We start from the raw sequence: 23,574 nt of genomic DNA, 5'->3' as shown, positions 1-23,574 counted from the left end.
TTCTTGAAGGTCAGAATCATGGCGGTCTGGCTCACCATCTGCTACTTTGGTTTTCCTGCAAGCTGCTAAAAGGAGTCACCATAGCCAGTGGCGGGGTGTTACCGAACATCCACCCTGAGTTGCTAGCAAAGAAGCGAGGATCCAAAGGAAAGTTGGAAGCCATCATCACCCCACCCCCAGCCAAAAAGGCCAAGTCTCCATCCCAGAAGAAGCCTGTGTCTAAGAAGGCAGGAGGCAAGAAAGGGGCCCGGAAATCCAAGGTACGTGATCTGACAGGTCATGTAGGATGGAGTAGGATGATGCACAGGTAAATGGGGCCCTAAGGAGGTCAACCCTTCAGGGGCTACTAAGGGAGGAACATGTAGGAGCTGTTTAGACAGGCCTAGCCAGCTCAGGTAGCCAGTCAGGAGGGTCTCCCAGAGCCTAGACACAGTTGCCCTGTGGGCAAGCCGGATGGGATGGGATTTCAGGGAGTAGTGGGGGGCAGTGACAACCCTAGGCTGGAAGTGCTCTATGCCTAGTGAAATGCACATACACATGGAAAGGGGCTTCCCTGTGCTAGGAGATGGCCTGCTGCCAGTCCTGCTCAGGGACCAGACTGCCCTTGTGCCCTGATGCTCATTTGCAAGACTTTCATTCTTTTGCCATAGCTATATGTCTGTCTTTGGGCATGCTCTGGCAGGGGTGGTCCAGAAGTTTTCCTTTCAGGATGGGTGCTTCTGTCAAGGAGGAAAAAAGATGTATTAGCCAGACACTTTGCCTGACCTAACTTGGGTGTGAGGTACTCATCTTTTTTGTGTTGAGGGAAACCCTGTCACTAGGATGACCAGTGCCATTTTGGATGGGCAAGGACCCTACATCCTAAACAGGACCCTCACATCATGGGGTGCAGTGCTCTGCTCTCCTATCTGAATGTCAGCTAGAACATGCATTCTTAAATGTTGTCACAACCTCTGGGGCCAACAAACAAGGGATGGTGCAACTCGGAGCTGACCTCCCTTGAGGTGCCTCTGAGGAATTTTCCTTCTCGCCTTCAGATGGACCAGAAGGAAGTTACCTCTGGCAGAAGGTGGCCCCTCTATCTTGTCAGACCCAAGTAAGAAGTCCTGGAAGGGCCTTGTGGTATCCAAAGATATGGCATTGAGCAGTTGTTCCTCCACAAGCCCAGACCCTCTCCCCAGGGTGGAATAGTGAGGATACCTTCCAAAGATAGGCTTCAGTGGTCACCTAGTAAGCCTGCCAGCTCCTAGCCTGCAGCTTGTCCTCTTCTTGGAGCCCAGCTTTCATCCCAAAGGGGAACACCTCTAATCTTCTCCTATCTGTTTACACTATTTTGAGGCTTCCATTATTTGAGGTGGAATAGGCTGCATTCCTTGTACACCCTCCAGGTGCAAAAAACATTCCTGAAAATGAAATCTACCTCTTGGCAAATCACCATTCACGCCAGGCCCAGAGTCTCTCCCTGTTCTTGCAGAGAGAAACTTAATATTGAAAACAGCCCATGCATTCCACCTGGTTCACAAGTCCTGGAGGAGGCTGGGGCGGCCAGGCAGGGACTTCACAGAATGTTCTATTACATTCCTGCTAACTATAAAATTAGCAGATCGAACTGTTCCTTTCCCCCTTACAACATTTGTAGTTGAGAGGGTGGCAGGGCAGGGAAGGTGGGGCACAGTGCTGTGCAACCCTTCTTAAATGTTCAGAAAGACACAGAGGCGTCAAATCCATCATCTCTTGAAAGCAGGACCCAGGTGCCTGGATGCCCACAGCACAGGGCCCTGGCACTGGGTCTTAGAGTAGAACAGGAAAAGCCATGTCTTGGGCCTGGTCCTTACTGTAGCTGTGTCTTGAGCCAGTGCTCTTCTTTGAATGTAACATGCTGCTGTGAGAGTTGAGCATGCCTGTGGGACACCAGCATCTGCCAGCAAACTAGGGCTGAACCTTGTTCCCTTGTGACTCTAGCCTTCTAGTATATTTGGCCCAGTGACTTTCTGAACTTTCCAATTTACCAGGAATTCTTTCTCTTTAAGGGTGTGTATGTGTGTGTGTATGTGTATGTGTGTGTGTGTGTGTGTGTGTGTGTGTGTGTGTGTGTCCTTAGCTGCTAGTAGCTATATTTGGAGTCAGCATTTCTAATAACCATATGCCAATAATCACTCAAACACTCAACTTTTCCCTTGATTACAAAAGCAGGAAGTCTGTGATGGTGGTCTGTTTTTCTTCCACACAATAAAACACATTGTCTGCTTACTGTACCAGTATTTGGCTAACATTAAACCCTGGGGGGAGCTGAAATTGGAACCGTGAACAGCTAATTTTCAAAACATTTGTTTAATGTAAATTGTGGTATCAGCTCCCAGAAACAGCAGAGAACCCTGCATTTCCAGGTTTAAGTGGATCATTCTGAAAATAACCTTTCCAGGGAAACACAGAGAAAGCCTTAGTAACATACTAAAGCACTTGTAGTGAAAGGAGTCGGTATTTTTCAAGTGTCAACACTCAAATTCCAAATCATAATTTTCCCCTCAATTCTATGTAATTTGAAGGTTTTGAAAATCTTCAATTGTGGCAACTGAGTCAGCTATAGTGGAACAGAGAAGGGAACAAACCCCATGGGAACTGTGAGTCCAAAACCCTGGCTGTGCCCCAGGGTCTCCCCCCTTGGGTGGCCTCAGGCAAGTCTGTTCCCCTCTTTGTGCCTCAGTTACATCTACCCTATAAAATGATAGGCTCTATTCTGTCCTTACACTTCAGTGGCTCTATGCATATTACCCAGTGTGTTTTTACATAGGTAATATATATGCGTGTTTGGATAGTACACGAGTTTGCGGTAAAAAAATTGCACTGCCATCATAGTCTCTGAAGTGAGCTTTTATTTATTCATTCAGGAAGGATAAATAAATATATGCATGTGAAAGAATATAGATTTTCAAATCCCTTCACATCCTACCTGTTCTTAATGGTTAAGAATTGACACGATGGAGTCAGCCACCTGGCTTTATATTTGAGTTCTGCTGAGTGATCTTGGCAAGTTACTAAACTTCCCTGTCATTCAATTTCCTCATCTAGAGCTATAACACAGGGTGATTGTGAGGCTTAACCCATTAAGTCCCAAGTTTTTAATTCTGTGAATATTTCAAATATGTATTAAAATAGGTTGGACATCATCAGCTGAAGCTTATTATAGAATTTATTATGGATAGTAATAAAGTCATTGATAATAGTAATGAATATTTCACCTGTTAATTTTCTTTAAAGAATAGAATTCTAAAAACAAATTTATCATAAATTTACCACAAATGGTAATGCTCAATTTAAGTTTTTATAGGTGTCCCATATATGGGACATGATGGATTAAGAGAGAATTTACAACCAGGCATGGTGGCACGTGCCAGTAAATCCCAGTGACTTGGGAGGCTAAAGCAGTAGGATCACAAGTTCAAGGCTACCCTTAGCAAATTAGCAAGGCCCTAAGCAACTTAGTGAGACTCTTGTCTCAAAATAAAACATAAAAAGGGATAGGGATATGGCTAAGTGGTACTGGATTCAATGTCCAGTACAAAAAATGAATTAAAAAAGAGAATTCACATAAAATACCAATAGCTGTGTCTAGCACACTGGTAGCTGCTGCCGCCCTTCCCTTGGCAGTTCCTCCACATCTCTGCACATAGAGCCTTTCATAGGATACCTGTAGTTACTTCCATAATATGTGAAACCCATGTAACCAGTCCTCCAAGAATGGACTTTGAGATGGTTTTTAGTATTTATTCTGACAGTGCCACAGTGACCATCACCAGAGGTGGGGTTCTGTGTTCACATGCAAGTATATCTATGAGATGAAGTGAACTTGTTAACACAGCGTGTGAGTATTTTTTTTAACCTTGATGGCTGTTATGCACTGCAGAGCATTTTAACTCCATTAAGAATTTTAAAAGCTGCCTTATTCTTTGACATTTGATATCAAGTTGCTCAAAGGAGAAAGAATTCTCGTTTGATTAGTATATTTTGCATTTATGCATGCTAGTTACTACCTCAATAGAGGAAGGGCAGCAGTGAACACAATGTTCTTGCCCTCCCCAGTGCTCAGTGATGGGAGAAGGTACAGTATAGAAGGTAGGAGAGAGTAAGTGCTGTGACAGAGAGACACGATGGCATAGGCAGTGTTATATTACATAAGTGGTCGGGGGAGGCTAATATTCTAAAGTAACACTTGAGCTGAGACCTGACAGTAAAGTATTGGATTATTCAGGTGCCTCAGAGTAGAGGGCTCCTCTGCACCCGGCATCCCATGAAGTGGGAGGGAACCTTGAAGGGAAAAGACAGGATTTCTCTGCCAAGCAGACAGGCTGCAGAAGGAATGGTTGGTTTGTTCTCTGTACCACTTTACTGCTTGCTATCTTGGCCACTTGTTTAATCAGCAGTTCTCCAGCCTTAGTTCACTTGGAAAACCTGATTATTCTATGAATAGTTAAGCTATAATTTTGAGCACAATTGAAAAGAATTTTTACAGATAACCAAATACTCAAATACACTCATACGTTCTTCCTTACACACACACACACACACACACACAGTACACTAATTAGTGTAACAATTTCGTGAAATTAGAAGAATTTAAAACAAACATGATGGAATGATGTTAAACACCCTTTTATAAACAGCACTAAATATATAGTTACTACTCTAAGATTAGATTAATAAAGAGGTATATAAAATAATTATTAAAGATACCTAAGATAATTCAGAAACAATCATCTAAAAGTACAAAGTATAATAGGAAAACAGGGGTTAACTCAGAATTGAGAAAATGTTTCTGAGTCTCTTAGTAAGAATCTCTCAGACTCAGTGTCCTTGAATTAGAATACTTAGTATTCTTAAGATGTCAGTTCTCCCCCAAATTATCTATGGATTCAATACAATCCCATTGAAAATCCAAGCATGATTTTTTTTTGAGAAATTAAGAAGCTGATTCTAAAATTTATATGGGAATACAAAAGACCTAGAATAACCAAATCAACTTATAAAAGGAAAACAAAGTTGGAGATTTAATAATATCTGAATTCAGGATTTATTAAAAACTATAGTGATCAAAATAATGTGGTATTAGCATGATGGTATTAACATCTCTGATGAAGAATCTCAGACTTAGGGAAGGTGGACAATTTCACAAGGTCATACAACTACCAGAGTCTGGATTCAAACGTAGAACTTGAGTTTGTCCCATGTCCGTGGGCCACTTCCTTAGCAGAAGACCCCATTCTGGTAATGGGGACTAGAAAGCCTTCCACAACAGGGCAAGTGGGGGCAACAATTTTAATCATTGCTGAAAACCACCAGGATCATGGCATTACCCTTAGAACCTGGCTTGTATCCAGGTAGGGAAAGCTTAAATGCCTCAGTTTCCACTGAGCCAGCTCCAACTGCCGTGGCCTAAAGTCCTATCTATTATGGCTTTCTCACCTCTTAAAATTCCCATATCATGTGGGATATGATAGCGTACCCCTGTGATCCCAGGCTAAGGCAGAGGATTGCAAGTTCGAGGCTAGCCTTAGCAACTTAACAAGACCTTGTCTAAAAAAAAAAAAAAAAAAAAAAAAAGGCTGGGGATGTGGCTCTGTGGTTAAATGCCCCTGAGTTCAATCCCTGGTACAAAAAAAAAAAAAAAAAAAAAAAAAAAAAAATTTAAGAGGGAAATTCATCGCCTGGAGGTCATTCCTCAAAAAAAGAAAAAACCAACAAATAAATGAGTTCACACTTCATCTCAAAGCCCTAGAAAAGGAAGAGCAAAACAACAGCAAATGTAGCAGAAGGCAAGAAATAATTAAAATCAGAGCGGAAATCAACAAAATGGAAACAAAAGAAACTATTGAAAAAATTGACAAAACTAAAAGTTGGTTCTTCGAAAAAATAAATAAGATCAACAGACCCTTAGCCATGCTAACGAAGAGAAGAAGAGAGAGAACTCAAAATTACTAACATACGGGATGAAAAAGGCAACATCACAACAGATACTACAGAAATACAGAAGATAATTAGGAATTATTTTGAAAACCTATATTCCAATAAAATAGAAGATAGTGAAGACATCAATAAATTTCTTAAGTCATATGATTTGCTCAGACTGAGTCAGGAGGATACACACAATTTGAACAGACCAATATCAATGGATGAAATAGAAGAAGCAATCAAAAGACTACCAACCAAGAAAAGCCCAGGTCCGGATGGGTATACAGTGGAGTTTATAAAACCTTTAAAGAAGAATTAATACCAATACTTTTCAAGTTATTTCAGGAAATAGAAAAAGAGGGAGCTCTTCCAAATTCATTCTATGAGGCCAACATCACCCTGATTCCGAAACCAGACAAAGACACCTCAAAGAAAGAAAACTACAGACCAGTATCTCTAATGAACCTAGATGCAAAAATCCTCAATAAAATTCTGGCGAATCAGATACAAAGACACATCAAAAAAATTGTGCACCATGATCAAGTAAGATTCATCCCTGGGATGCAAGGATGGTTCAATATACGGAAATCAATAAATGTTATTCACCACATCAATAGACTTAAAGATAAGAACCATATGATCATCTCGATAGACGCAGAAAAAGCATTCGACAAAGTACAGCATCCCTTTATGTGCAAAACATTAGAAAAACTAGGGATAACGGGAACTTACCTCAACATTGTAAAAGCTATCTATGCTAAGCCTCAGGCTAGCATCATTCTGAATGGAGAAAAATTGAAGGCATTCCCTCTAAAATCTGGAACAAGACAGGGATGCCCTCTCTCACCACTTCTGTTCAACATAGTTCTCGAAACACTGGCCAGAGCAATTAGACAGACGAAAGAAATTAAAGGCATAAAAATAGGAAAAGAAGAACTTAAATTATCACTATTTGCAGATGACATGATTCTATACCAAGAAGACCCAAAAGGGTCTACAAAAAAACTACTAGAACTAATAAATGAATTCAGCAAAGTGGCAGGATATAAAATCAACACGCATAAATCAAAGGCATTTCTGTATATCAGCAACAAAACTTCTGAAATGGAAATGAGGGAAAACACTCCATTCACAATATCCTCAAAAAAAAAAAATACTTGGGAATCAACCTAACAAAAGAGGTGAAAGATTTATACAATGAAAACTACAGAACCCTAAAGAGAGAAATAGAAGAAGATCTTAGAAGATGGAAAAATATACCCTGTTCATGGATAGGCAGAACTAACATCATCAAAATGGCGATATTACCAAAAGTTCTCTATAGGTTTAATGCAATGCCAATCAAAATCCCAATGGCATTTCTTGTAGAAATAGATAAAGCAATCATGAAATTCATATGGAAAAACAAAAGACCCAGAATAGCAAAAGCAACTCTAAGCAGGAAGTGTGAATCGGGCAGCATAGCGATACCAGATTTCAAACTATTCTACAGAGCAATAGTAACAAAAACAGCATGGTATGGTACCAAAACAGGCAGGTGGACCAATGGTACAGAATAGAGGACACAGAGACTAATCCACAAAGTTACAACTATCTTATATTTGATAAAGGGGCTAAAAGCATGCAATGGAGGAAGGATAGCATCTTCAACAAATGGTGCTGGGAAAACTGGAAATCCATATGCAACAAAATGAAATTGAATCCCTTTCTCTCGCCATGCACAAAAGTTAACTCAAAATGGATCAAGGAGCTTGATATCAAATCAGAGATTCTGCGTCTGATAGAAGAAAAAGTTGGCTATGATCTACATATTGTGGGGTCGGGCTCCAAATTCCTTAATAGGACACCCATAGCACAAGAGTTAATAACAAGAATCAACAAATGGGACTTACTTAAACTAAAAAGTTTTTTCTCAGCAAGAGAAACAATAAGAGAGGTAAATAGGGAGCCTACATCCTGGGAACAAATTTTTACTCCTCATACTTCAGATAGAGCCCTAATATCCAGAGTATACAAGGAACTCAAAAAATTAAACAATAAGATAACAAATAACCCAATCAACAAATGGGCCAAGGACCTGAACAGACACTTCTCAGAGGAGGACATACAATCAATCAACAAGTACATGAAAAAATGCTCACCATCTCTAGCAGTCAGAGAAATGCAAATCAAAACCACCCTAAGATACCATCTCACTCCAGTAAGATTGGCAGCCATTATGAAGTCAAACAACAAGTGCTGGCAAGGATGTGTACATTGCTGGTGGGACTGCAAATTGGTGCGGCCAATTTGGAAAGCAGTATGGAGATTCCTGGGAAAGCTGGGAATGGATCCACCATTTGACCCAGCTATTGTCCTTCTCGGACTATTCCCTAAAGACCTTAAAAGAGCGTACTATAGGGATACTGCCACATCGATGTTCATAGCAGCACAATTCACAATAGCTAGACTGTAGAACCAACCTTGATGCCCTTCAATAGATGAATGGATAAAAAAAATGTGGCATTTATACACAATGGAGTATTACTCTGCACTAAAAAATGACAAAATCATGGAATTTGCAGGGAAATGGATGGCACTAGAGCAGATTATGCTAAGTGAAGCTAGCCAATCCCTAAAAAACAAATGCCAAATGTCTTCTTTGATATAATGAAAGCAACTAAGAACAGAGCAGGGAGGAAGAGCAGGAGGAAAAGATTAACATTAAACAGAGACATGAGGTGGGAGGGAAAGGGAGAGAAAAGGGAAATTGCATGGAAATGGAAGGAGACCCTCATTGTTATACAAAATTACATATAAGAGGTTGTGAGGGGAATGGGAAAAAAAACAAGGAGAGAAATGAATTACAGTAGATGGGGTAGAGAGAGAAGGGAGGGGAGGGGAGGGGGATAGTAGAGGATAGGAAAGGTAGCAGAATACAACAGTTACTAATATGGCATTATGTAAAAATATGGATGTGTAACCAATGTGATTCTGCAATCTGTATTTGGGGTAAGAATGGGAGTTCATAACCCACTTGAATCTAATGTATGAAATATGATATGTCAAGAGCTTTGTAATGTTTTGAACAACCAATAAAAAAAATAAATAAATTTTTTAAAAAATATCCCTGTAGCCTTGGGTAGAAGCACTAATCCTTATACTATCTGTTTATCCTCCAGTGGGAACATCTTTGTTCTATTCCTGTATATTTACTCAGCACCTTCTGAATGCATAGTGTTGTGCTGGGTAGAAGAGAGCAGTGGTTTTCAAGCCTTACCTACCCTCTAAAAGAATTTGAAATATCTTTTTTTTAAATTTTATTTGTGTGGTTGTAGATGGACAGAATGCCTTTATCTTATTTGTTTATTTTTATGTGGTGCTAAGGATGGAACCCAGTGCCTCACACATGCTAGGCAAGCACTCTGCCACTGAGCCCCAGCCCCAGAATTTGAAATATCTTTGTATCATACAAATTTATAATTTGACAGCTTTACTTTTCATAACGAATTTAAGTAGCTGTAAAGGATATCATTTTTGGTTTTTAAAAAATATTAATGTTTTAAAAATTGTTTCATCTCTTTTTTAAATATCCAGTGGAGCTGGGCAGGAAAGCACAAGCTTGTAATTCTAGCAACATGGGAGGCTTAGGCAGGGGGATCACAAGTTGAGGTCAGCCTCAGCAATTTAGTGAGACACTGTCTCAGAAAAAGGAGGAGGCTTGCTGGACATGTAGCTTACCACTGGGTTCAATCCCAGTACTTAAAAAAATTTTAAAAATAAAAAAATGTGTATATATGCATGTGTGTACACACACACACACATACACACACACACACACACACACACACACACACACAGGAATCCAGATATTCTGATTTGAAACACCATCTGTTTTAAAAGTATGCAAAGAAGCTCTTTTATAATAGTTAGAAATTTTACATTATTTCTTTTTAAACTTATTTCCCTTTCACTTAACCCTCAGAATTTCATTTTAATTTAACATGCTTTGTACTTATAATATTCTGTTGATTTCTGCAACAAAATGATTTTTTAAATTTATTTTGAAAAATATTTTGGCCTTTTATAAAAGCACTAAATGGTACGAATTCTACAAGATTAGATAGCTGATGCCTTTATTAATAATGCACATTTGATCAAACCAACAGTGCATTACTAATGTCAATAACTATTAGGGAAAAAATAAAATTTTATTGGAAAAGCATTATGGGATGGATGGATATAGATTTTTCTCCCCAGTTTAGTTTAAGTATCCAAAGATGAATATTACCTTTTGCTAGAATGAGACAAAGTATGGGCATCCTATTTTTGTATATTTATAGATGTAAGTGCATGGAAAATCTTGTTCAGTAAGATAAGTCAATGGGAACAGAGTTTTGTGATAGTACAGAGGACCAAGTGATGTTGCTGTTTCTGATATATGCCAACAGCCACATAGTAATCTCTTATCCATTGGTTTTAATAAACATTTTATTTTAGAATAGTTTTAGATTTACAAAAGGGTTACAAAGATAGTACAGATTCCTTGCATGTCCCTCACTGTTAACAGCAGTTTCCCTATTGTAAATATCTTACACTACCGTGGTACACGTTGTCTTGACAAAGCAGCTGACTTTGGCACGGTACTATTGACTAAGCTGCATCAGTCTGTTTTTCCATGGTCTCTCAGCTGTTAACTCAATTAGGTATTTCTTCTGTTTTGTTGAAAATGTGGAATTAAAAAAACCTGACTTTGAAAGGGTTTGTTAGCCAGCCAGTTCCCATATTTCTGGATAAAATATTTTTTCTTCTTTATATCAAAGCCTTGGAACTTCAGATTGAGTTCATTTAATTTATGGAATATAAGTCAATAACCTAATTGCCAAAGTAGTCCTTATTGTTAAACACACCAGCAAAATTAGGTGTTATTTTTCAATGTAAGTGAAACTTAATATGCACATTAATGAATTTGAATCCTGAACATGCAAATGGCTAGGCCACAGTGCCTCCCTTAGGTTATTGCCCATGCTCATCCTATTTCTTAGCCTTGCTTTTCCTCCTTTGTTTCCACTGGGCCATACCTTGGGAGTAAAGTACCTTTTGATAGTGATTAGGGGAAGGTTAAAGGGAAAGTATCTAAACAAAACTTGCCATTATTCCCACTATCCTTATGCTACAATATATCTGAATGCTAAAATTCCCAAATGAACCAAATATCCATTTCTATCACAGGTTCATTCTTAACAGAAATATGAAAAAGCATGTGTCTTGACCTCCAGAATAGTGTGTTCTTTTGGTGGTTACTCTGGGAAGTGGGAAGAGGGTGGTTATGAAGGAACCCAGTGTGTCACCTCAGCCCCAGGTGTAGAACCTTCGTAGGGCATATTATGTGTAAGAGAAAACACCTTAGGAAGATGATCCTCTGGAGATTGGTTTATTTAAAATTATGGACAGCATATGCCCCTTGGAAGGCCCTCCAGAACTCCAGTGCACACATACTTCACTCTGAATGGTGCTGGGGAAGAGGCCCAGAGCATGCCAAGGCCCATGGCACTGTGGGCAGGATACCAACAGCCCCGTGTGCATCCTTCTTTACAGCTGCGCTTTATGAAAGAAAGTAGAAGAGTCCTACCTTCTTGGGTGGGAAGGTTCAAGCCTGTGGTCCTTGGGATGCTTGTTAAGGACTTTGAGGACTAGAGACCTAAAATAGTTTATTTTCTTCTTAAACTTAAATGGTGCAGATATCTAGAAAGGAAAGAAACTTGAGGAGATGTTGACTTGGTCTTAATTTTTGACAATGGTTCTTTTTCTAAACTATCACAATAGAGTGAAGTTTTGCCTTTAAGTTGCTTCTTAATGGAACTCTGGGCCCTCAAAATAAGTGTGCAGTCCTCCTGTGGGAAATGCTGAGAGTTGATTGTGGTTTAGTTTCCTGTATGTTATGGGCAAGGCCTCTGAGCTGCATTCCCATTAAAAAAAGCCCAGACTTAGGCTGGGATTGTAGCTCAATGGCAGAGCACTTACCCAGCATGCAAGAGAGGGAAAAAAAAGAACCTGAAAAAAAATTCAGACTTGTTGGTCCTGCTCCTTTGGCTCTCATTCTGACTCTTCATTTGTGCAAGAAGAAGCAGGGAGAAGTCAGCAAGGCAGCCAGTGCTGACAGCACGACAGAGGGCACGCCGGCCGACGGCTTCACCATCCTCTCTACCAAGAGCCTCTTCCTTGGCCAGAAGGTAGGTAGCTGCGCTTCAGCCTGCTCCAGGGCCCCGGGGCAAGGCTGGGGGGTCCCCAGGGCTGCTCCAGGACCCACGGGTGGACAGAGCTGCAGGGGACTTTGGGAGTGGCCCAGGGAGGGCTGAGGACTGAGAGAGGACCACAAACCTGGAGTGGGGGACTCTGGCGGGTAGGGATGGGGAGACTGTGGTAAAGACGGTGGGAATCTGCCAGTTGGTATCAGACCCTTGGGCTTAGCCTGGGGAAGGAGCTGCTTTTGTGGGATAACTGGTCACCAGACAGTTATGGGTGGTGCAAAGGGAAGGATCTGGCAGGCAGCCTCCTCATTCTCATGGATGCTGAAGGTAGATCTGATCCTGGGAGGGGACTTTTTTCAGAGGTACTAATTGGGCACTCGGGGCTTCTTCACTGAACCACCAGACGATTCTTCAAGCCAATTGTTTGTCTGTTTTAACCGTGGGCAATATATTTTCAGCTGCCCCAGTGATGCAACTTTGCAAGGACGCCATGGTTTTGTAAAAGATAATTCACTTTTATTGAAAATAAAAATGATGCAAAGGCTTTTAAGACCTGAAAACGAGAGTACATTAATATTTCTCTATTAGCACCAAAAAAGAGGGTGGGGAGAAAGAGAATTAAGCTTTGCTTAATTTTTTTTTCATTCTTCATTCAAAAATTAAAGGACTGAATTTGACCTTCTATGTAAATTTGTTTGGTTCTAAGGTGGTAACAACATGGTTCAGAAGCTGCATCATTTTTAGATCCTCACTGTCGATTTTCTTTAGCATCCCAGTGACACGGTTCTCTTGCTCACATCATTGCAAGTTCTTCCCCCAGCCCTTCCCTCTTCCTGTCACTAATTGCACTCAGTCTCTCATGATGCAATTCCTGTGGTGGACTCTGTGTTCTAGAATCTAACCATTGCTGTTTATATTTTATAACCATTATCTGTATTTCATATGCATTTTTCAAAAGAAAAAAAAGCAGTTTTAGTTGTCATCTTAAGGTCTGAGGCTTTAAAAGTTTTTGTTTAAAATACATGTACTTTTCATTTAAAAATTTTCAACTCAGCAGTGCAGGCAACCACCTGGGTTTACTTTCACACCCTTTAACATGTCCTTTGGGGAATGTATTGAAAGTTAATGTGACCTGTCATCCAAATTGCTTCAGTTGAAAATAACATGTGAAAACCTCCTGCTATTCAGAATTAGCTCCCATGTGTTCTATATCCCAAACATAGATGATTAGCCAGGGCTCCCAAATCTACTAAGCAGGTACCACATTATTGCCCCACCCTGTCCTTGGACTCCAGGTCCCTGGCCTCTTTCTTCCGTGTTCTTGCTTCCTCCTGCTGGCCAACCTCAGATCAGAGCTCAGACCCCCCTTGCTGGATGAGCTCACATAGTTCCAGAATAGTAGCACAGAACAATACAAATGCCCACGTACAAACAGAGATGCCCTTCTTGTTGTGTTGCTCTTCAGAAATGAATGGGATCAGATCTGTGTCCGCTGCCTGGAGCCCTGCCTGGTAAAGGCTGTAGACACCTTGCTGGCTCCCATCACAGAGTTGGGCACAAGTCTGCTCCCGGCAGCTCTCCTCCCTTTTGGGTACTCTTCCTAACAGGCCACAGGGCAAGCACCACAGCAATAAAAAAGTGCAGATCTGGCTGATACTGACTCTTAGGGCTAGGAAGAAGGACCAAAATATCATAGAAAAATCTCAATACTCCATAATTTAGACATATTGCCTAATGAGGAGAATGAAAGCACTGGGCTGGATAGTGAAACTAAAGGGCCTGTTAGATGTCTTGGCTTTTGGTGAGGTTTGGTTGAGCTGGAGCCCGCTGTAAAATGGTCACCAGTAAGAGAAGGGGCTGATGCTGACAGCTTTCTGTCACATCTCACATGCTTTGTTCTCTTAGCTACCATGAAACTATCCTTCCAGTTAAATGTGCTTACAACATAATGAGCTAAAATTCATGCACCCAGGAAGAAGTGCCCTGAATATCCAGCAGGGCAGGCACCTGTTAGCAGGGCAAGCTGCATCTTCCCAAGTGTTGCTTCTCAGAATAAAGCAGCTTATCAAGTCAGCCTGGGCACCAGTGTTAGAAACTAAGATGCCATTGTCCTTTCTGGAACCTTATACTCTTGCAGCATGAAAAGGAGTGAGCATTTATATTTCAGAACATTATCTTTTTTTTTTTTTATTTTGGCAGGGGTGGGTACTAGGAATTGAACCCCTATGCCCATGCTAGGCATACATCCCCAGCCCTCAGAGCATTATTCTGAAGCAGTACTCTCAGGCCCTTTATTGGCTATTACTGTCAGGTGAAAATCATTGCATGTGGTATAAAAGGGGCAAGAGTCATAAAACTGACTCATATAAAATTTTACACAAAGCACATTGCAAATGTTATTATTACAGACATGAGTTTTGATTTGGATTTTAGTAAATGTTTCAAAAGGATACTGTAGAATGATGACTGTATGGTACCCTGTGTTCTATGAATCTTATTTTTCCATCTGTGACAATGAAATCAGTGCTTGAATATTGCAAGCAAACTGAAGTGGAGAAAGGTGATATTGTGCTTGCTCCAGCCCTGTAAGGCAGAGTTGCTAAGCTACTCACAGGAGGAAATGGCCCAGGGCTTAGGAGCAGGGACCTAATTGTTGTTGTTAATGATGTATTTCACATACTGAAGACTCTGGAGTGATTGCCCTCATTAATCTATGATTTTACCCAATGTTCACACACGTTGTTGAATTGTTTTAAAAAAGAAAACAGTGCTATGAATCTGAATCCACTAAGTGTTTTTGCTTCGTGGTTCAACTGAGATTTGCAGCCTTTTTTCAGAGGTTTTAAAACCTGATGGTTTTATTGCTGAAAAACACTTCCAATGTGTCTATCTATAAATCTGTGTCAGTGGTAGTAAATGATTTAGGTTTCTTGGTAGAGTCAATATTATTTGAAGCAGTTGGGAAGGCAGTCTAAGGAGGGTGTGTGAGTCTCCCTAACTCTCAAATGATCAGGATCATGGCTTCAGCACTGGAAGCCATTAAAGGCCAGTGATATGGGGGCCCAGGGACTTCTTCTCCCTTATCATGCCCACTTCTTCTGGTGTTGAAAAGCTGTATGGAAAGAGGGAGCTCTGAGGCAGCAGTGAGTGAGAAGGAGCCCTTCACCCTTTTCCACCACTCTGGCAGATGACCAACTTGTGAGGCCGACTAGGGAACCATAGAGTGGCTCAGGAGCAGGCCTCCTAGAACCTGCTCAAGTTTTATGGTTCCTCACTCATTCCCCATCTCCGCCCCCCGCCCACCATGTGGACCCCAGGGAAAGCACAGTTCTCTTAAGAAATCTAGAAGTAATTCCATGGAAGATACCTACTTCCCATTCCCTTTAGTGGAAGTGGACATTGGGGACAGAAAAAGAATTGCATTTTGGGGGGGGGGGGCTAGCACAGATACATGAGAGCAGCCAGGCTTCTTTCCTTGCCCATTATGAGGGACACCAAAATTTGACGGTTGTAGCTAGATCCAGCATGTTATTCAGCTTATCATTAACAATCACTTTTATTTCCTAAAATTGAATTTGTGACCAGATTGTATTTAAAAAAAAAAAAGATTTTACTATTTCCTGTAACCAAATAGGTCAGGTCAATGAGGCTGTGTGTCCTTCTATAGCTGCAGCCCACCTGCTTCTTTCCTGTCATTAGTGATAGACTGCCTCCTGGCCTGCCCTATGTAGTAGGTGCCAGCCTCCCATCCAGGTGAACCAGGTTGGCTGGGAGCCACCAAGAGCCCCATTTCATCTCAGAATTATATCTGAGGATGTTTCATGTTCAGTGCTAATATGACTATAGCCATCCCAGGAAAAACTTGGGTACAGCAGGCATCACAGACTGGCTACAGCAGAGCCACTGAGGTTAGGATGATCAGACCTCCACCATGGGAGGGATCTTGAAGCTAGTTGGGCTCAGTTCCTTTCTCCCAACTCTACAGCCAAGGGGATGCCCTTCTGTTCTGTAGTTGGCAATACCCTGTGGTTGTTCTCTCCAGTGGCCAACAATCTTCACAGCTGTTTTAAATTCCCCATGCTGTGGTTTAAAACTTAGTTTCTCATTTTTTCCAACGATAGGACAAAGTAACCACCTTATTAAAATTCTGAAATTGTTCATGATCCTCCTCCTCCATGGCAAATGAAACTGTTCTTGGGAATTCCCACAGTTGCCCAGAAGTTTGATTTGTGACCCACAAGTACCCATCCTCTGCATGTACTTCATATGTCTACATGCTTTGACTGACAGGAGGCCTCCCATGGCTGGGGTGTCTTGGCTCCACTACGCGTATTTATGTGTAACCAGCTGGACTGTGGAGTCTTTTCCAGACTTGTGCATACATGGTCCATTTGCCCCCAGGCTTGGGGTTTTCCTCCTGTCTAGGGAAACTACTGTCTTTTTTTATGATCATCTCACTATTGGCCTCTTTCCACTGTCCAGCCTGCCCAAGCTGATTACCCATTTGTCTTTCCAAAGTGTCTGAACCAATTTGTCTTCTTCCCTTCCCATCCCAAGCACACAATTTCAAGTCCAGAGGATTTTTTAAAATTTCATATTCACATATATTTTACACCAGTAGAACTATTTTGTGGCTCAACCCTATAACCTGAAAACTTCTGCTGAGCCCTGACACAAAGTAGAGCACAGTTAGACAATCTCAACTCTAGCCTCATCCTCAGATGTCAGTGAGAGAGCAAAACAGCACTTGGTTGGCTGGGAGTTCCCAGTGCTGAGCAGTAGTGGACCTGAGCTACCGTGGTCCATGCTTCTAGGAGCAGGCTGCTCTGGTCAGAAGAGAATATGAGTCCAGAGAAAGCTGGGAGTTCTCCAAGGAACTGAGTTAGGCTTACAGCTGTTCCCTCACTTCAGCAAAGTCAGTCTGCACAGTTTCCCAGAAACTCCTTTATCCTGGACAGAGACTGATTTTTCCCTAGGACAATCAGAGGAAGGCTCCTGAGGTCCCTTGCTGGCTAGATGAATCAGAGACCATAAAAGTAGCTGCTTTTCCAATGAGGTATAGCTGAATATAAATCCAGAAGCATCTATACAAATTGAAAATGATCGTGTGAATTTTAAGGATGTGTGGTTGTTTTTTAACAAAAAGAAATCTTTCAGGTATATACTTAAAAATCTAACCATCCATGCCATGCCAAGTGTTTCTTTCCCCTTTTCTCCTTTGCTTCCCTCACTCACCATCCTGTATCTTCACACAGTGTAAGATGTTTTAATTTTTAATATTTTTGGTAGGGCAGGGATTAGTTTGAGTCTTTATAAACTACATTTTCTAGGACTTAAATTCAATACTAAATAACATAGTAAAGCCTACCACCTTATTCTAAATCCTGAGGGCTCACTTGCCTTACCCTGATGCTCCAACCCTGCCACTCATACCCCTTCTCCTTGAGGGCAATGGTCAGGCCTGGCCCTATGCTAATTATCTCTTTTCTGTGCTTCTGTCTGGCACCATAGCCTTGAGCTGCTGAGATCCCCCTTAGGCCTCCTCCAGATTCAGGGATATACGTGTCCCCTAAATCAGCCTGTGGTACTGAGCACAGGAGCAACAGCCCAGAAAGTCCAATGGAGAAAATTAGTCTCTCTTCTAAGTTTTTAACTTAAAATGAGGGCCACCACCCTGTGACAGGGCATACATGGGGTCCTTTCTTAACTGTGTAACCAAATTTATTTGTACAGCTGCTTTCTTCTAAAGAATAACTTTTAGTAAGCAGTTCCCTTTTTGAGAATCTGGCTCCTTCTAAGAATCAAACGTGGTTTTATATTTCTCATGCTTATAGCGTGTCAAGTTTTTTGTTTTGTTTTGTTTTCTTTTCTTTTTAACAAAATGCTTGACCCTGGAAATTCAGCAGCTCAGAGCTCAGTTACCAAGAGCCTCTTTGCCCAGAGTCTGTACAGCCTCTTATCTGAGTGAGCACCAGGACCAGAGCTCCTGCTCCACTGGGCCCCACAGGCCACAGTCCCTCTCCCAGCCTGGTCATGGTAGGTTTGAGTACCAGCTCCTCTGTGGGCTGCTTAGGTGTTGCACTTTTTTGTAGCTGTTAGGACTTTACATCATTGAAGAAACTTTATTAAAGGACAGAGGGCAGGCACGTGCAAACTTACTACAGATATTTGCATCTGAAGAAAAGGAAGGGAGAAGTAGGGCCAGGACAGCCAAATCCACAACTCACTCCTTTCTTATTCAGTGGCTCAGGGTTGCCTTGGCAACAGAACAGCAGTGTAGAAGACAGTCAGGGGGTCTTCAGAAAGAGCCAGATGACTGGTCAGCCTCAAGGAAACTGCTCATAAGCCATAAACTAGGGACTCTGACTTGACCAACAAGGTGAAACTATTAGGACATTGTGCTGCGGGAGCACTGCTGTTTTCTTCCTGGGTTCCACCAGAACTTCAGCATTACATGACTAATAAAATTAAGTCATTAAACAACAGACTTCTTGTTCCTTGTCACCCCTGAGCAGGGGAGGGGAACCCACCAGCCAGCAGTCACAGTGATGGGACAGCCTTAAAGACCCATAGCCACTTGGAAGACAATGGCAAAGCTACTAGGGGCATAACCAAGCCAGTTACTACTCCCTTTCACACTGCCCTAGTGCCCAGGGTCGAGGACAGTCACAGGTGCCACCTGGCACTAAGCACTCTGATTCTGGGTCCTGACAGCTGCTGTACTTTGGTCCCCAGGTCACAAGTTCCTCCAAAGAGAGCCAATCCCCCCAATACCTTGTGCTTCCCTTCTGACCTAGGCGTCACCCCACAGCTGTGAGCACTCTGCCTAGCTTGCTTCCTTTCAGCACCCCAAGCGACATTGGAGTCTTCTGATTGAAATGGATTATGTTAGCCAGCGCCTCCCTATTTCCCTCCATGCCCAGTGCACTGTGAGTGTTCACTGCTATCACCTGTGTCCAGGGCTCACTTCTCTGCGACTTGCAGGCTCTCCTGTTATTTTCCACCTCATGCTTTTCTTTTCAGCTGAACCTTATTCACAGTGAAATCAGTAATTTAGCCGGCTTTGAGGTGGAGGCCATAATCAATCCTACCAATGCTGACATTGACCTTAAAGATGACCTAGGTAATTGGGGATGGGGTTCGGCACCACCAGCTGTCAGATGAAAAGTTATGGAACCCAGAATTTAGACTTTCATCCACCCAGACTCCAGAATGGTCAAGGCAAATTTTCAAATCCTTGATTGACCTTCGAGTACAGACCTTAAATATTACTTCAAGCTGTCCCAAATGGAAATAGTCTGATGTATTTCCTTGAGTGTGATTGGCCACATTCCCCGCAATTGCAATGTTTATCATCTAAATTCTCTTCCATAATGATCAAACTGACTGCTGGTTACTTGGGGTGGATTTTTAAATACGTGGGTTTTTTTTGTTTGTTTGTTTCTTTTTTCCTTTTCTTTTTTAAACTGAACAGTCTCAGGTAACTACAAAATGATAGTTTCTCCATTTAAGCCTTGATGAGCAATGATACTCAAAGCTTGAAAAGGAAGACACGCTACATTAGTGTGCCACTGAGCTGTCTTTCATTTACAAGCAGATTGGCTTGTCCCAAATTTACCACCTACTGACACGTCTCCCACTTTTTCTATAGTGAAAATACTGAATAGCTAAATGCCCCTTAATGAATTATTTGGCCAAGACAATGATATGAAATAGAAGGGCAGCATCTCTTTGAATGTGTTCCTGTGAAGGAAACTGCCTCAGGGCCATGGTATCTCCTGCTCAGAAGGGCAGAGAGTTTAGGGCAAGCACAGAGGTACTCCTCAGGTGTCCTGTGTCTGTTTCATCTTTTCATATAAGGAATTGTCAACTTAGGGCACTAAAGCCGCTTGTCCCCTTAGGGGTAGAGAGCCTTCCCAGGCTATGCAGATACCCACAGAGACATTGTCATTCTAACACTGACTACAGTGTATTTTGTGTTCCTTTAGCTCCCAGCTGTGGCCACTTTTGTAAGATGGCAGATGCCTTGCTTATTACGCAGCCTGGGCCCACTCCACACAAACCAAACTGAAGTCATAGGCTTCAGTGGGCTGAAGATGTTGGGACTGAGACTTAAAATGTCCTTCTTGAACTGTTTTTCCAACTGCCTCACACAATACTTTAAAAAAGCCACAAGCTAAAAAGTAAAAAATGCAAAGATAATATTCAAAGTACATTTCATATTAAAATATATAAAAATAAGATTTACTAGAATAAGAGACAGGCCTGTAAAAGTATTTCTACCCATTGAGGGAATGAAGGCAATCCTGAACACACATCTGTACTGTTTTCAGGTTTTTGAGAGCTTCCCCTTGAAGGCAGACAAAATGGTGAACGCCACAAGAATGAACATCAAAGCCTGCAAGTTGACTACTGCAGACTAAATGGAGAAACTTGTTGTTTTGGTTGGCCTGATGGTCCACATTTTTTTTTTAAAGCAGATGCCATGTTTTAGTAGCCTTCTCAGTGGGGTGCCAGTGTTACAGGTTTTTGCGAAGTGAAATGGGGCATTTGTTGTTTTAATTTCTTTTAACCTTTGGAAATGATCTCATGTGTGTTTCTCTTTTTTTGGACTTGTCATTCAAATGTTTAATTTAAACATGTCACATTTGATATTCCTCCTCCTCCTCCTGTCCTTACCCCCATCCACATGTGCGCACACTGCGTGGACTGATTGCCCCCTGGGCTCATATGTTGGAATCGACCAGGTAGGACAGCCCTGCCATTGGGGCATTAGTAAATGTGCCTGTGCGTGGGTCTCGGTCCAACACAGTTGATCTACATTTGTTTACCTGTTATAGTTGCAAGTTGTACAGGCTGACATTGCCTCGATCGACAGTGATGCTGTCGTTCACCCGACAAACACTGACTTCTACATCGGTGGTGAAGTAGGTAATGCCTAGCCGGGTGCTGCCGAGTGTGTGTGTGCATGGTCAGTCGGCCGCCGCAGACAGCTTGATCCTTTGACAGCTATGCAGGGCTGCATTCATTTCACACTTCCAGCTGTCCTGACCTTCCCAAGGCCTCCCGTCCCTGGGTTGTGAACCAGAGAAATACAGCTAGCTGTCAGCCAGGGTGCATCATGCAGCTCACCAGTGGGCACTTCTGGTTTGTAAACTGGCTCAGCAGCATCATTTCTTCCCTTACTTCCTGAGGCACAGCTTTGTTGGAGACTGGGTTCATAGAGATCTTAGGGAGGATATGGTGAGATGGGCCACATGCTTCTAAGACCACTTCTGTGCCCTGTAAAGAGTGGACAAGGGGTATGAAAACCACCTCACTTATGATGAGAAGTCCCTAGACAGCTATTCTAGATCCAGAAGGCACCTTCCTCTCCTCTGGAAGCTGGCAACCCAATGTAGGTTTCCTCCCTGCATGCTCACTAGCTAGTGTGGCCAAGGCAGAGAGCACTGAGGAGGCACATCCTGTGGCAGTGGATTCACAGTGTGGGCATCAAGGCCCCTCTCCAATAATGCTGAAAGGCTTATGTAATGAAGCATCCGATGGTAATCCCAAAATTAATTTCTAGCTAGGAGTAACTTGAATCCTAGCCTTAACATCTTCTGGTTATTATGGGGCCCAGGAAAGCCACTTAACTCCTGGATACCTCAGTTTCCATAACTGGTAATAATAAGAATTACATGAACTGTAGGCAGAGTGCCTTGTCTGGTGTCTGTCTTGTGGCTGGTGCTTGCTTTATGGTCTCCCTCTGATTGCAGATGTGATTTATATATACATTTGCTGGGTCTGAGAACAGCATTCTCAGTATTCAAATACAGCTTCCAAAGAGAACAGTGACATTCCTGACAAGTGCCAAGTACAGTCATTATGACAGATGAGGAACTTAGGACTTTGCTGAGTCCTGGACACTAGATATACAAAGCACAGCACCCTGTGGCTGCCCAGTTCTATTCAGTGTCACTAGCAGAGGAGCCATTCAGTCTTACCAGGACCACAGGATTTAGGCTCTTTGCTGTCCTGAGCATTTTGGACTTCAGACATGGATGGAAAGACAAACTGGATAAGAAAGTCCGGATTTGCCATCTGTGTCAAGGCCAAAGTGAAATCAGACTGTAGGCAATTAAAATAAACTCTGTTTTCATAAGATTTTAGAGGAGTTTAATAGCTCTTAAGACTGGGAGCTTAAGAGAAAGATGCTTCTTTTCTTAACCAAATGAAAACTTGATCAGAGGGAAGTACTTATATGGAGGAAAATAAATAAATGAACAGCAAAGGGCTAGTCCTTTTTTTAACTGGGGGGAACGAAGGTCAGGGTTCATCCTGCCATCCAGAGCATTTGATAATGGAAATTATGAAGCTCCCTGGGCAAGAGGATCTCACCCAGGACCAAGGAGAGGAGAAAATTGGTCAACTTGCTGTGGCCCACCAAAGGCTATGTTCAGCAGGATTATCCAGGCCTGGGGGAGAGCTGGAGGCTTTGAGACAGGGTGGCACCCAGCTAGGACACAGGCCCCTAAAAAAGCCCAGTCCTTTCTGAGCTGTCAGTGGGGCTGGATTAACAATGTTGCTAATGCTTTATATACCTCTGTCATGCTTGCCCAGCCACCAGTATCATAGGGTCAGGAAGTAACCTGGGCCCAAGGTCAAGCCCCATACCCCTCACTGACACTGTCCCAGCTAGGACAAACCTCAGAAGGAATAAACCTTGCCAGGGCTGGAACCCAGTCTTCCAAAGCCCACCTCTGTGCTTGTTGTGCCTGGCAACCCAGTCCAAACTAGAACTGACCCCAGATGTCTCGTATAATCCCAAAACAACCATCAACCAGATTCATACATGGCCTCAATTGGTTCCAGCTCCCACCTTGATGTGTGAGAGGGGAAAAGAGGAAGCTAGGGAAGCAACCACTCCACTTCTCATTTTCGGTGTGAATTCCTGAGTCCCGAGACTGCTGGAAGAAGGAATTCGAGTGCAGGAATGCTTAGCCCCAGTGATTAACTTTTACCCATCAAAAGTTCTTTCTAACAGTGAAATAGACCACAGGCTTAGCCTGACATTTGCCCAAGCCTAAATTTTCGCTTAGGCTGTTTTGAACACTGATACTTATGCCTGCTTTCTAAGCATGAAATAATGTTCTTGTTCTCATGGGAGTAACACATGTTTATGCTTGGGGGCAAATAAGCCAATTGCTTTATGATTAACCCTGAAGTTAAGCCTAAAAAGCAAGAGTCTTACATTAAGAGTGTTGACAATATGGTTGAAAATGGGCCTGTTTCTTGTTAAAAAGTACACGTGTGTCTACATGAACATGTGCATACATATGTGTGTGTAGGAGTCAAGTCCTGACTGGGTTGATTGCCTGCAATCTAGGGTTCAGTTTTTTTAAGTTTGGGAAATGCA

At 42.1% G+C, this 23,574-nt stretch overlaps 1 protein-coding gene across 4 annotated transcripts in view; it reads left to right on the top strand.

The window, feature by feature from the left end:
* The window catches only part of MACROH2A1 (macroH2A.1 histone), a 70,532-nt gene that overhangs the window by 33,584 nt on the left and 13,374 nt on the right, over positions 1-23,574 (top strand). Inside the window, exons 4-6 of one of the 4 annotated variants that reach the window (XM_081291184.1) lie at positions 63-260; positions 12,051-12,158; positions 19,200-19,299. In XM_081291184.1, coding sequence (XP_081147310.1) covers positions 63-260; positions 12,051-12,158; positions 19,200-19,299 — 406 coding nt within the window. Of the gene's footprint in view, positions 1-62; positions 261-12,047; positions 12,159-19,199; positions 19,300-21,016; positions 21,108-23,574 lie in introns of all 4 variants that reach the window. The other 3 variants (XM_081291183.1, XM_081291186.1, XM_081291185.1) reach the window with 3 other exon arrangements.

The sequence above is a fragment of the Spermophilus citellus genome (genome assembly GCF_964194105.1).
Source record: "Spermophilus citellus genome assembly, chromosome: 1".
NCBI classification, from domain to species: domain Eukaryota; kingdom Metazoa; phylum Chordata; class Mammalia; order Rodentia; family Sciuridae; genus Spermophilus; species Spermophilus citellus.
Note: the sequence above shows the minus strand (reverse complement) of the source record. Positions and strands in the feature narration are given on the sequence as shown.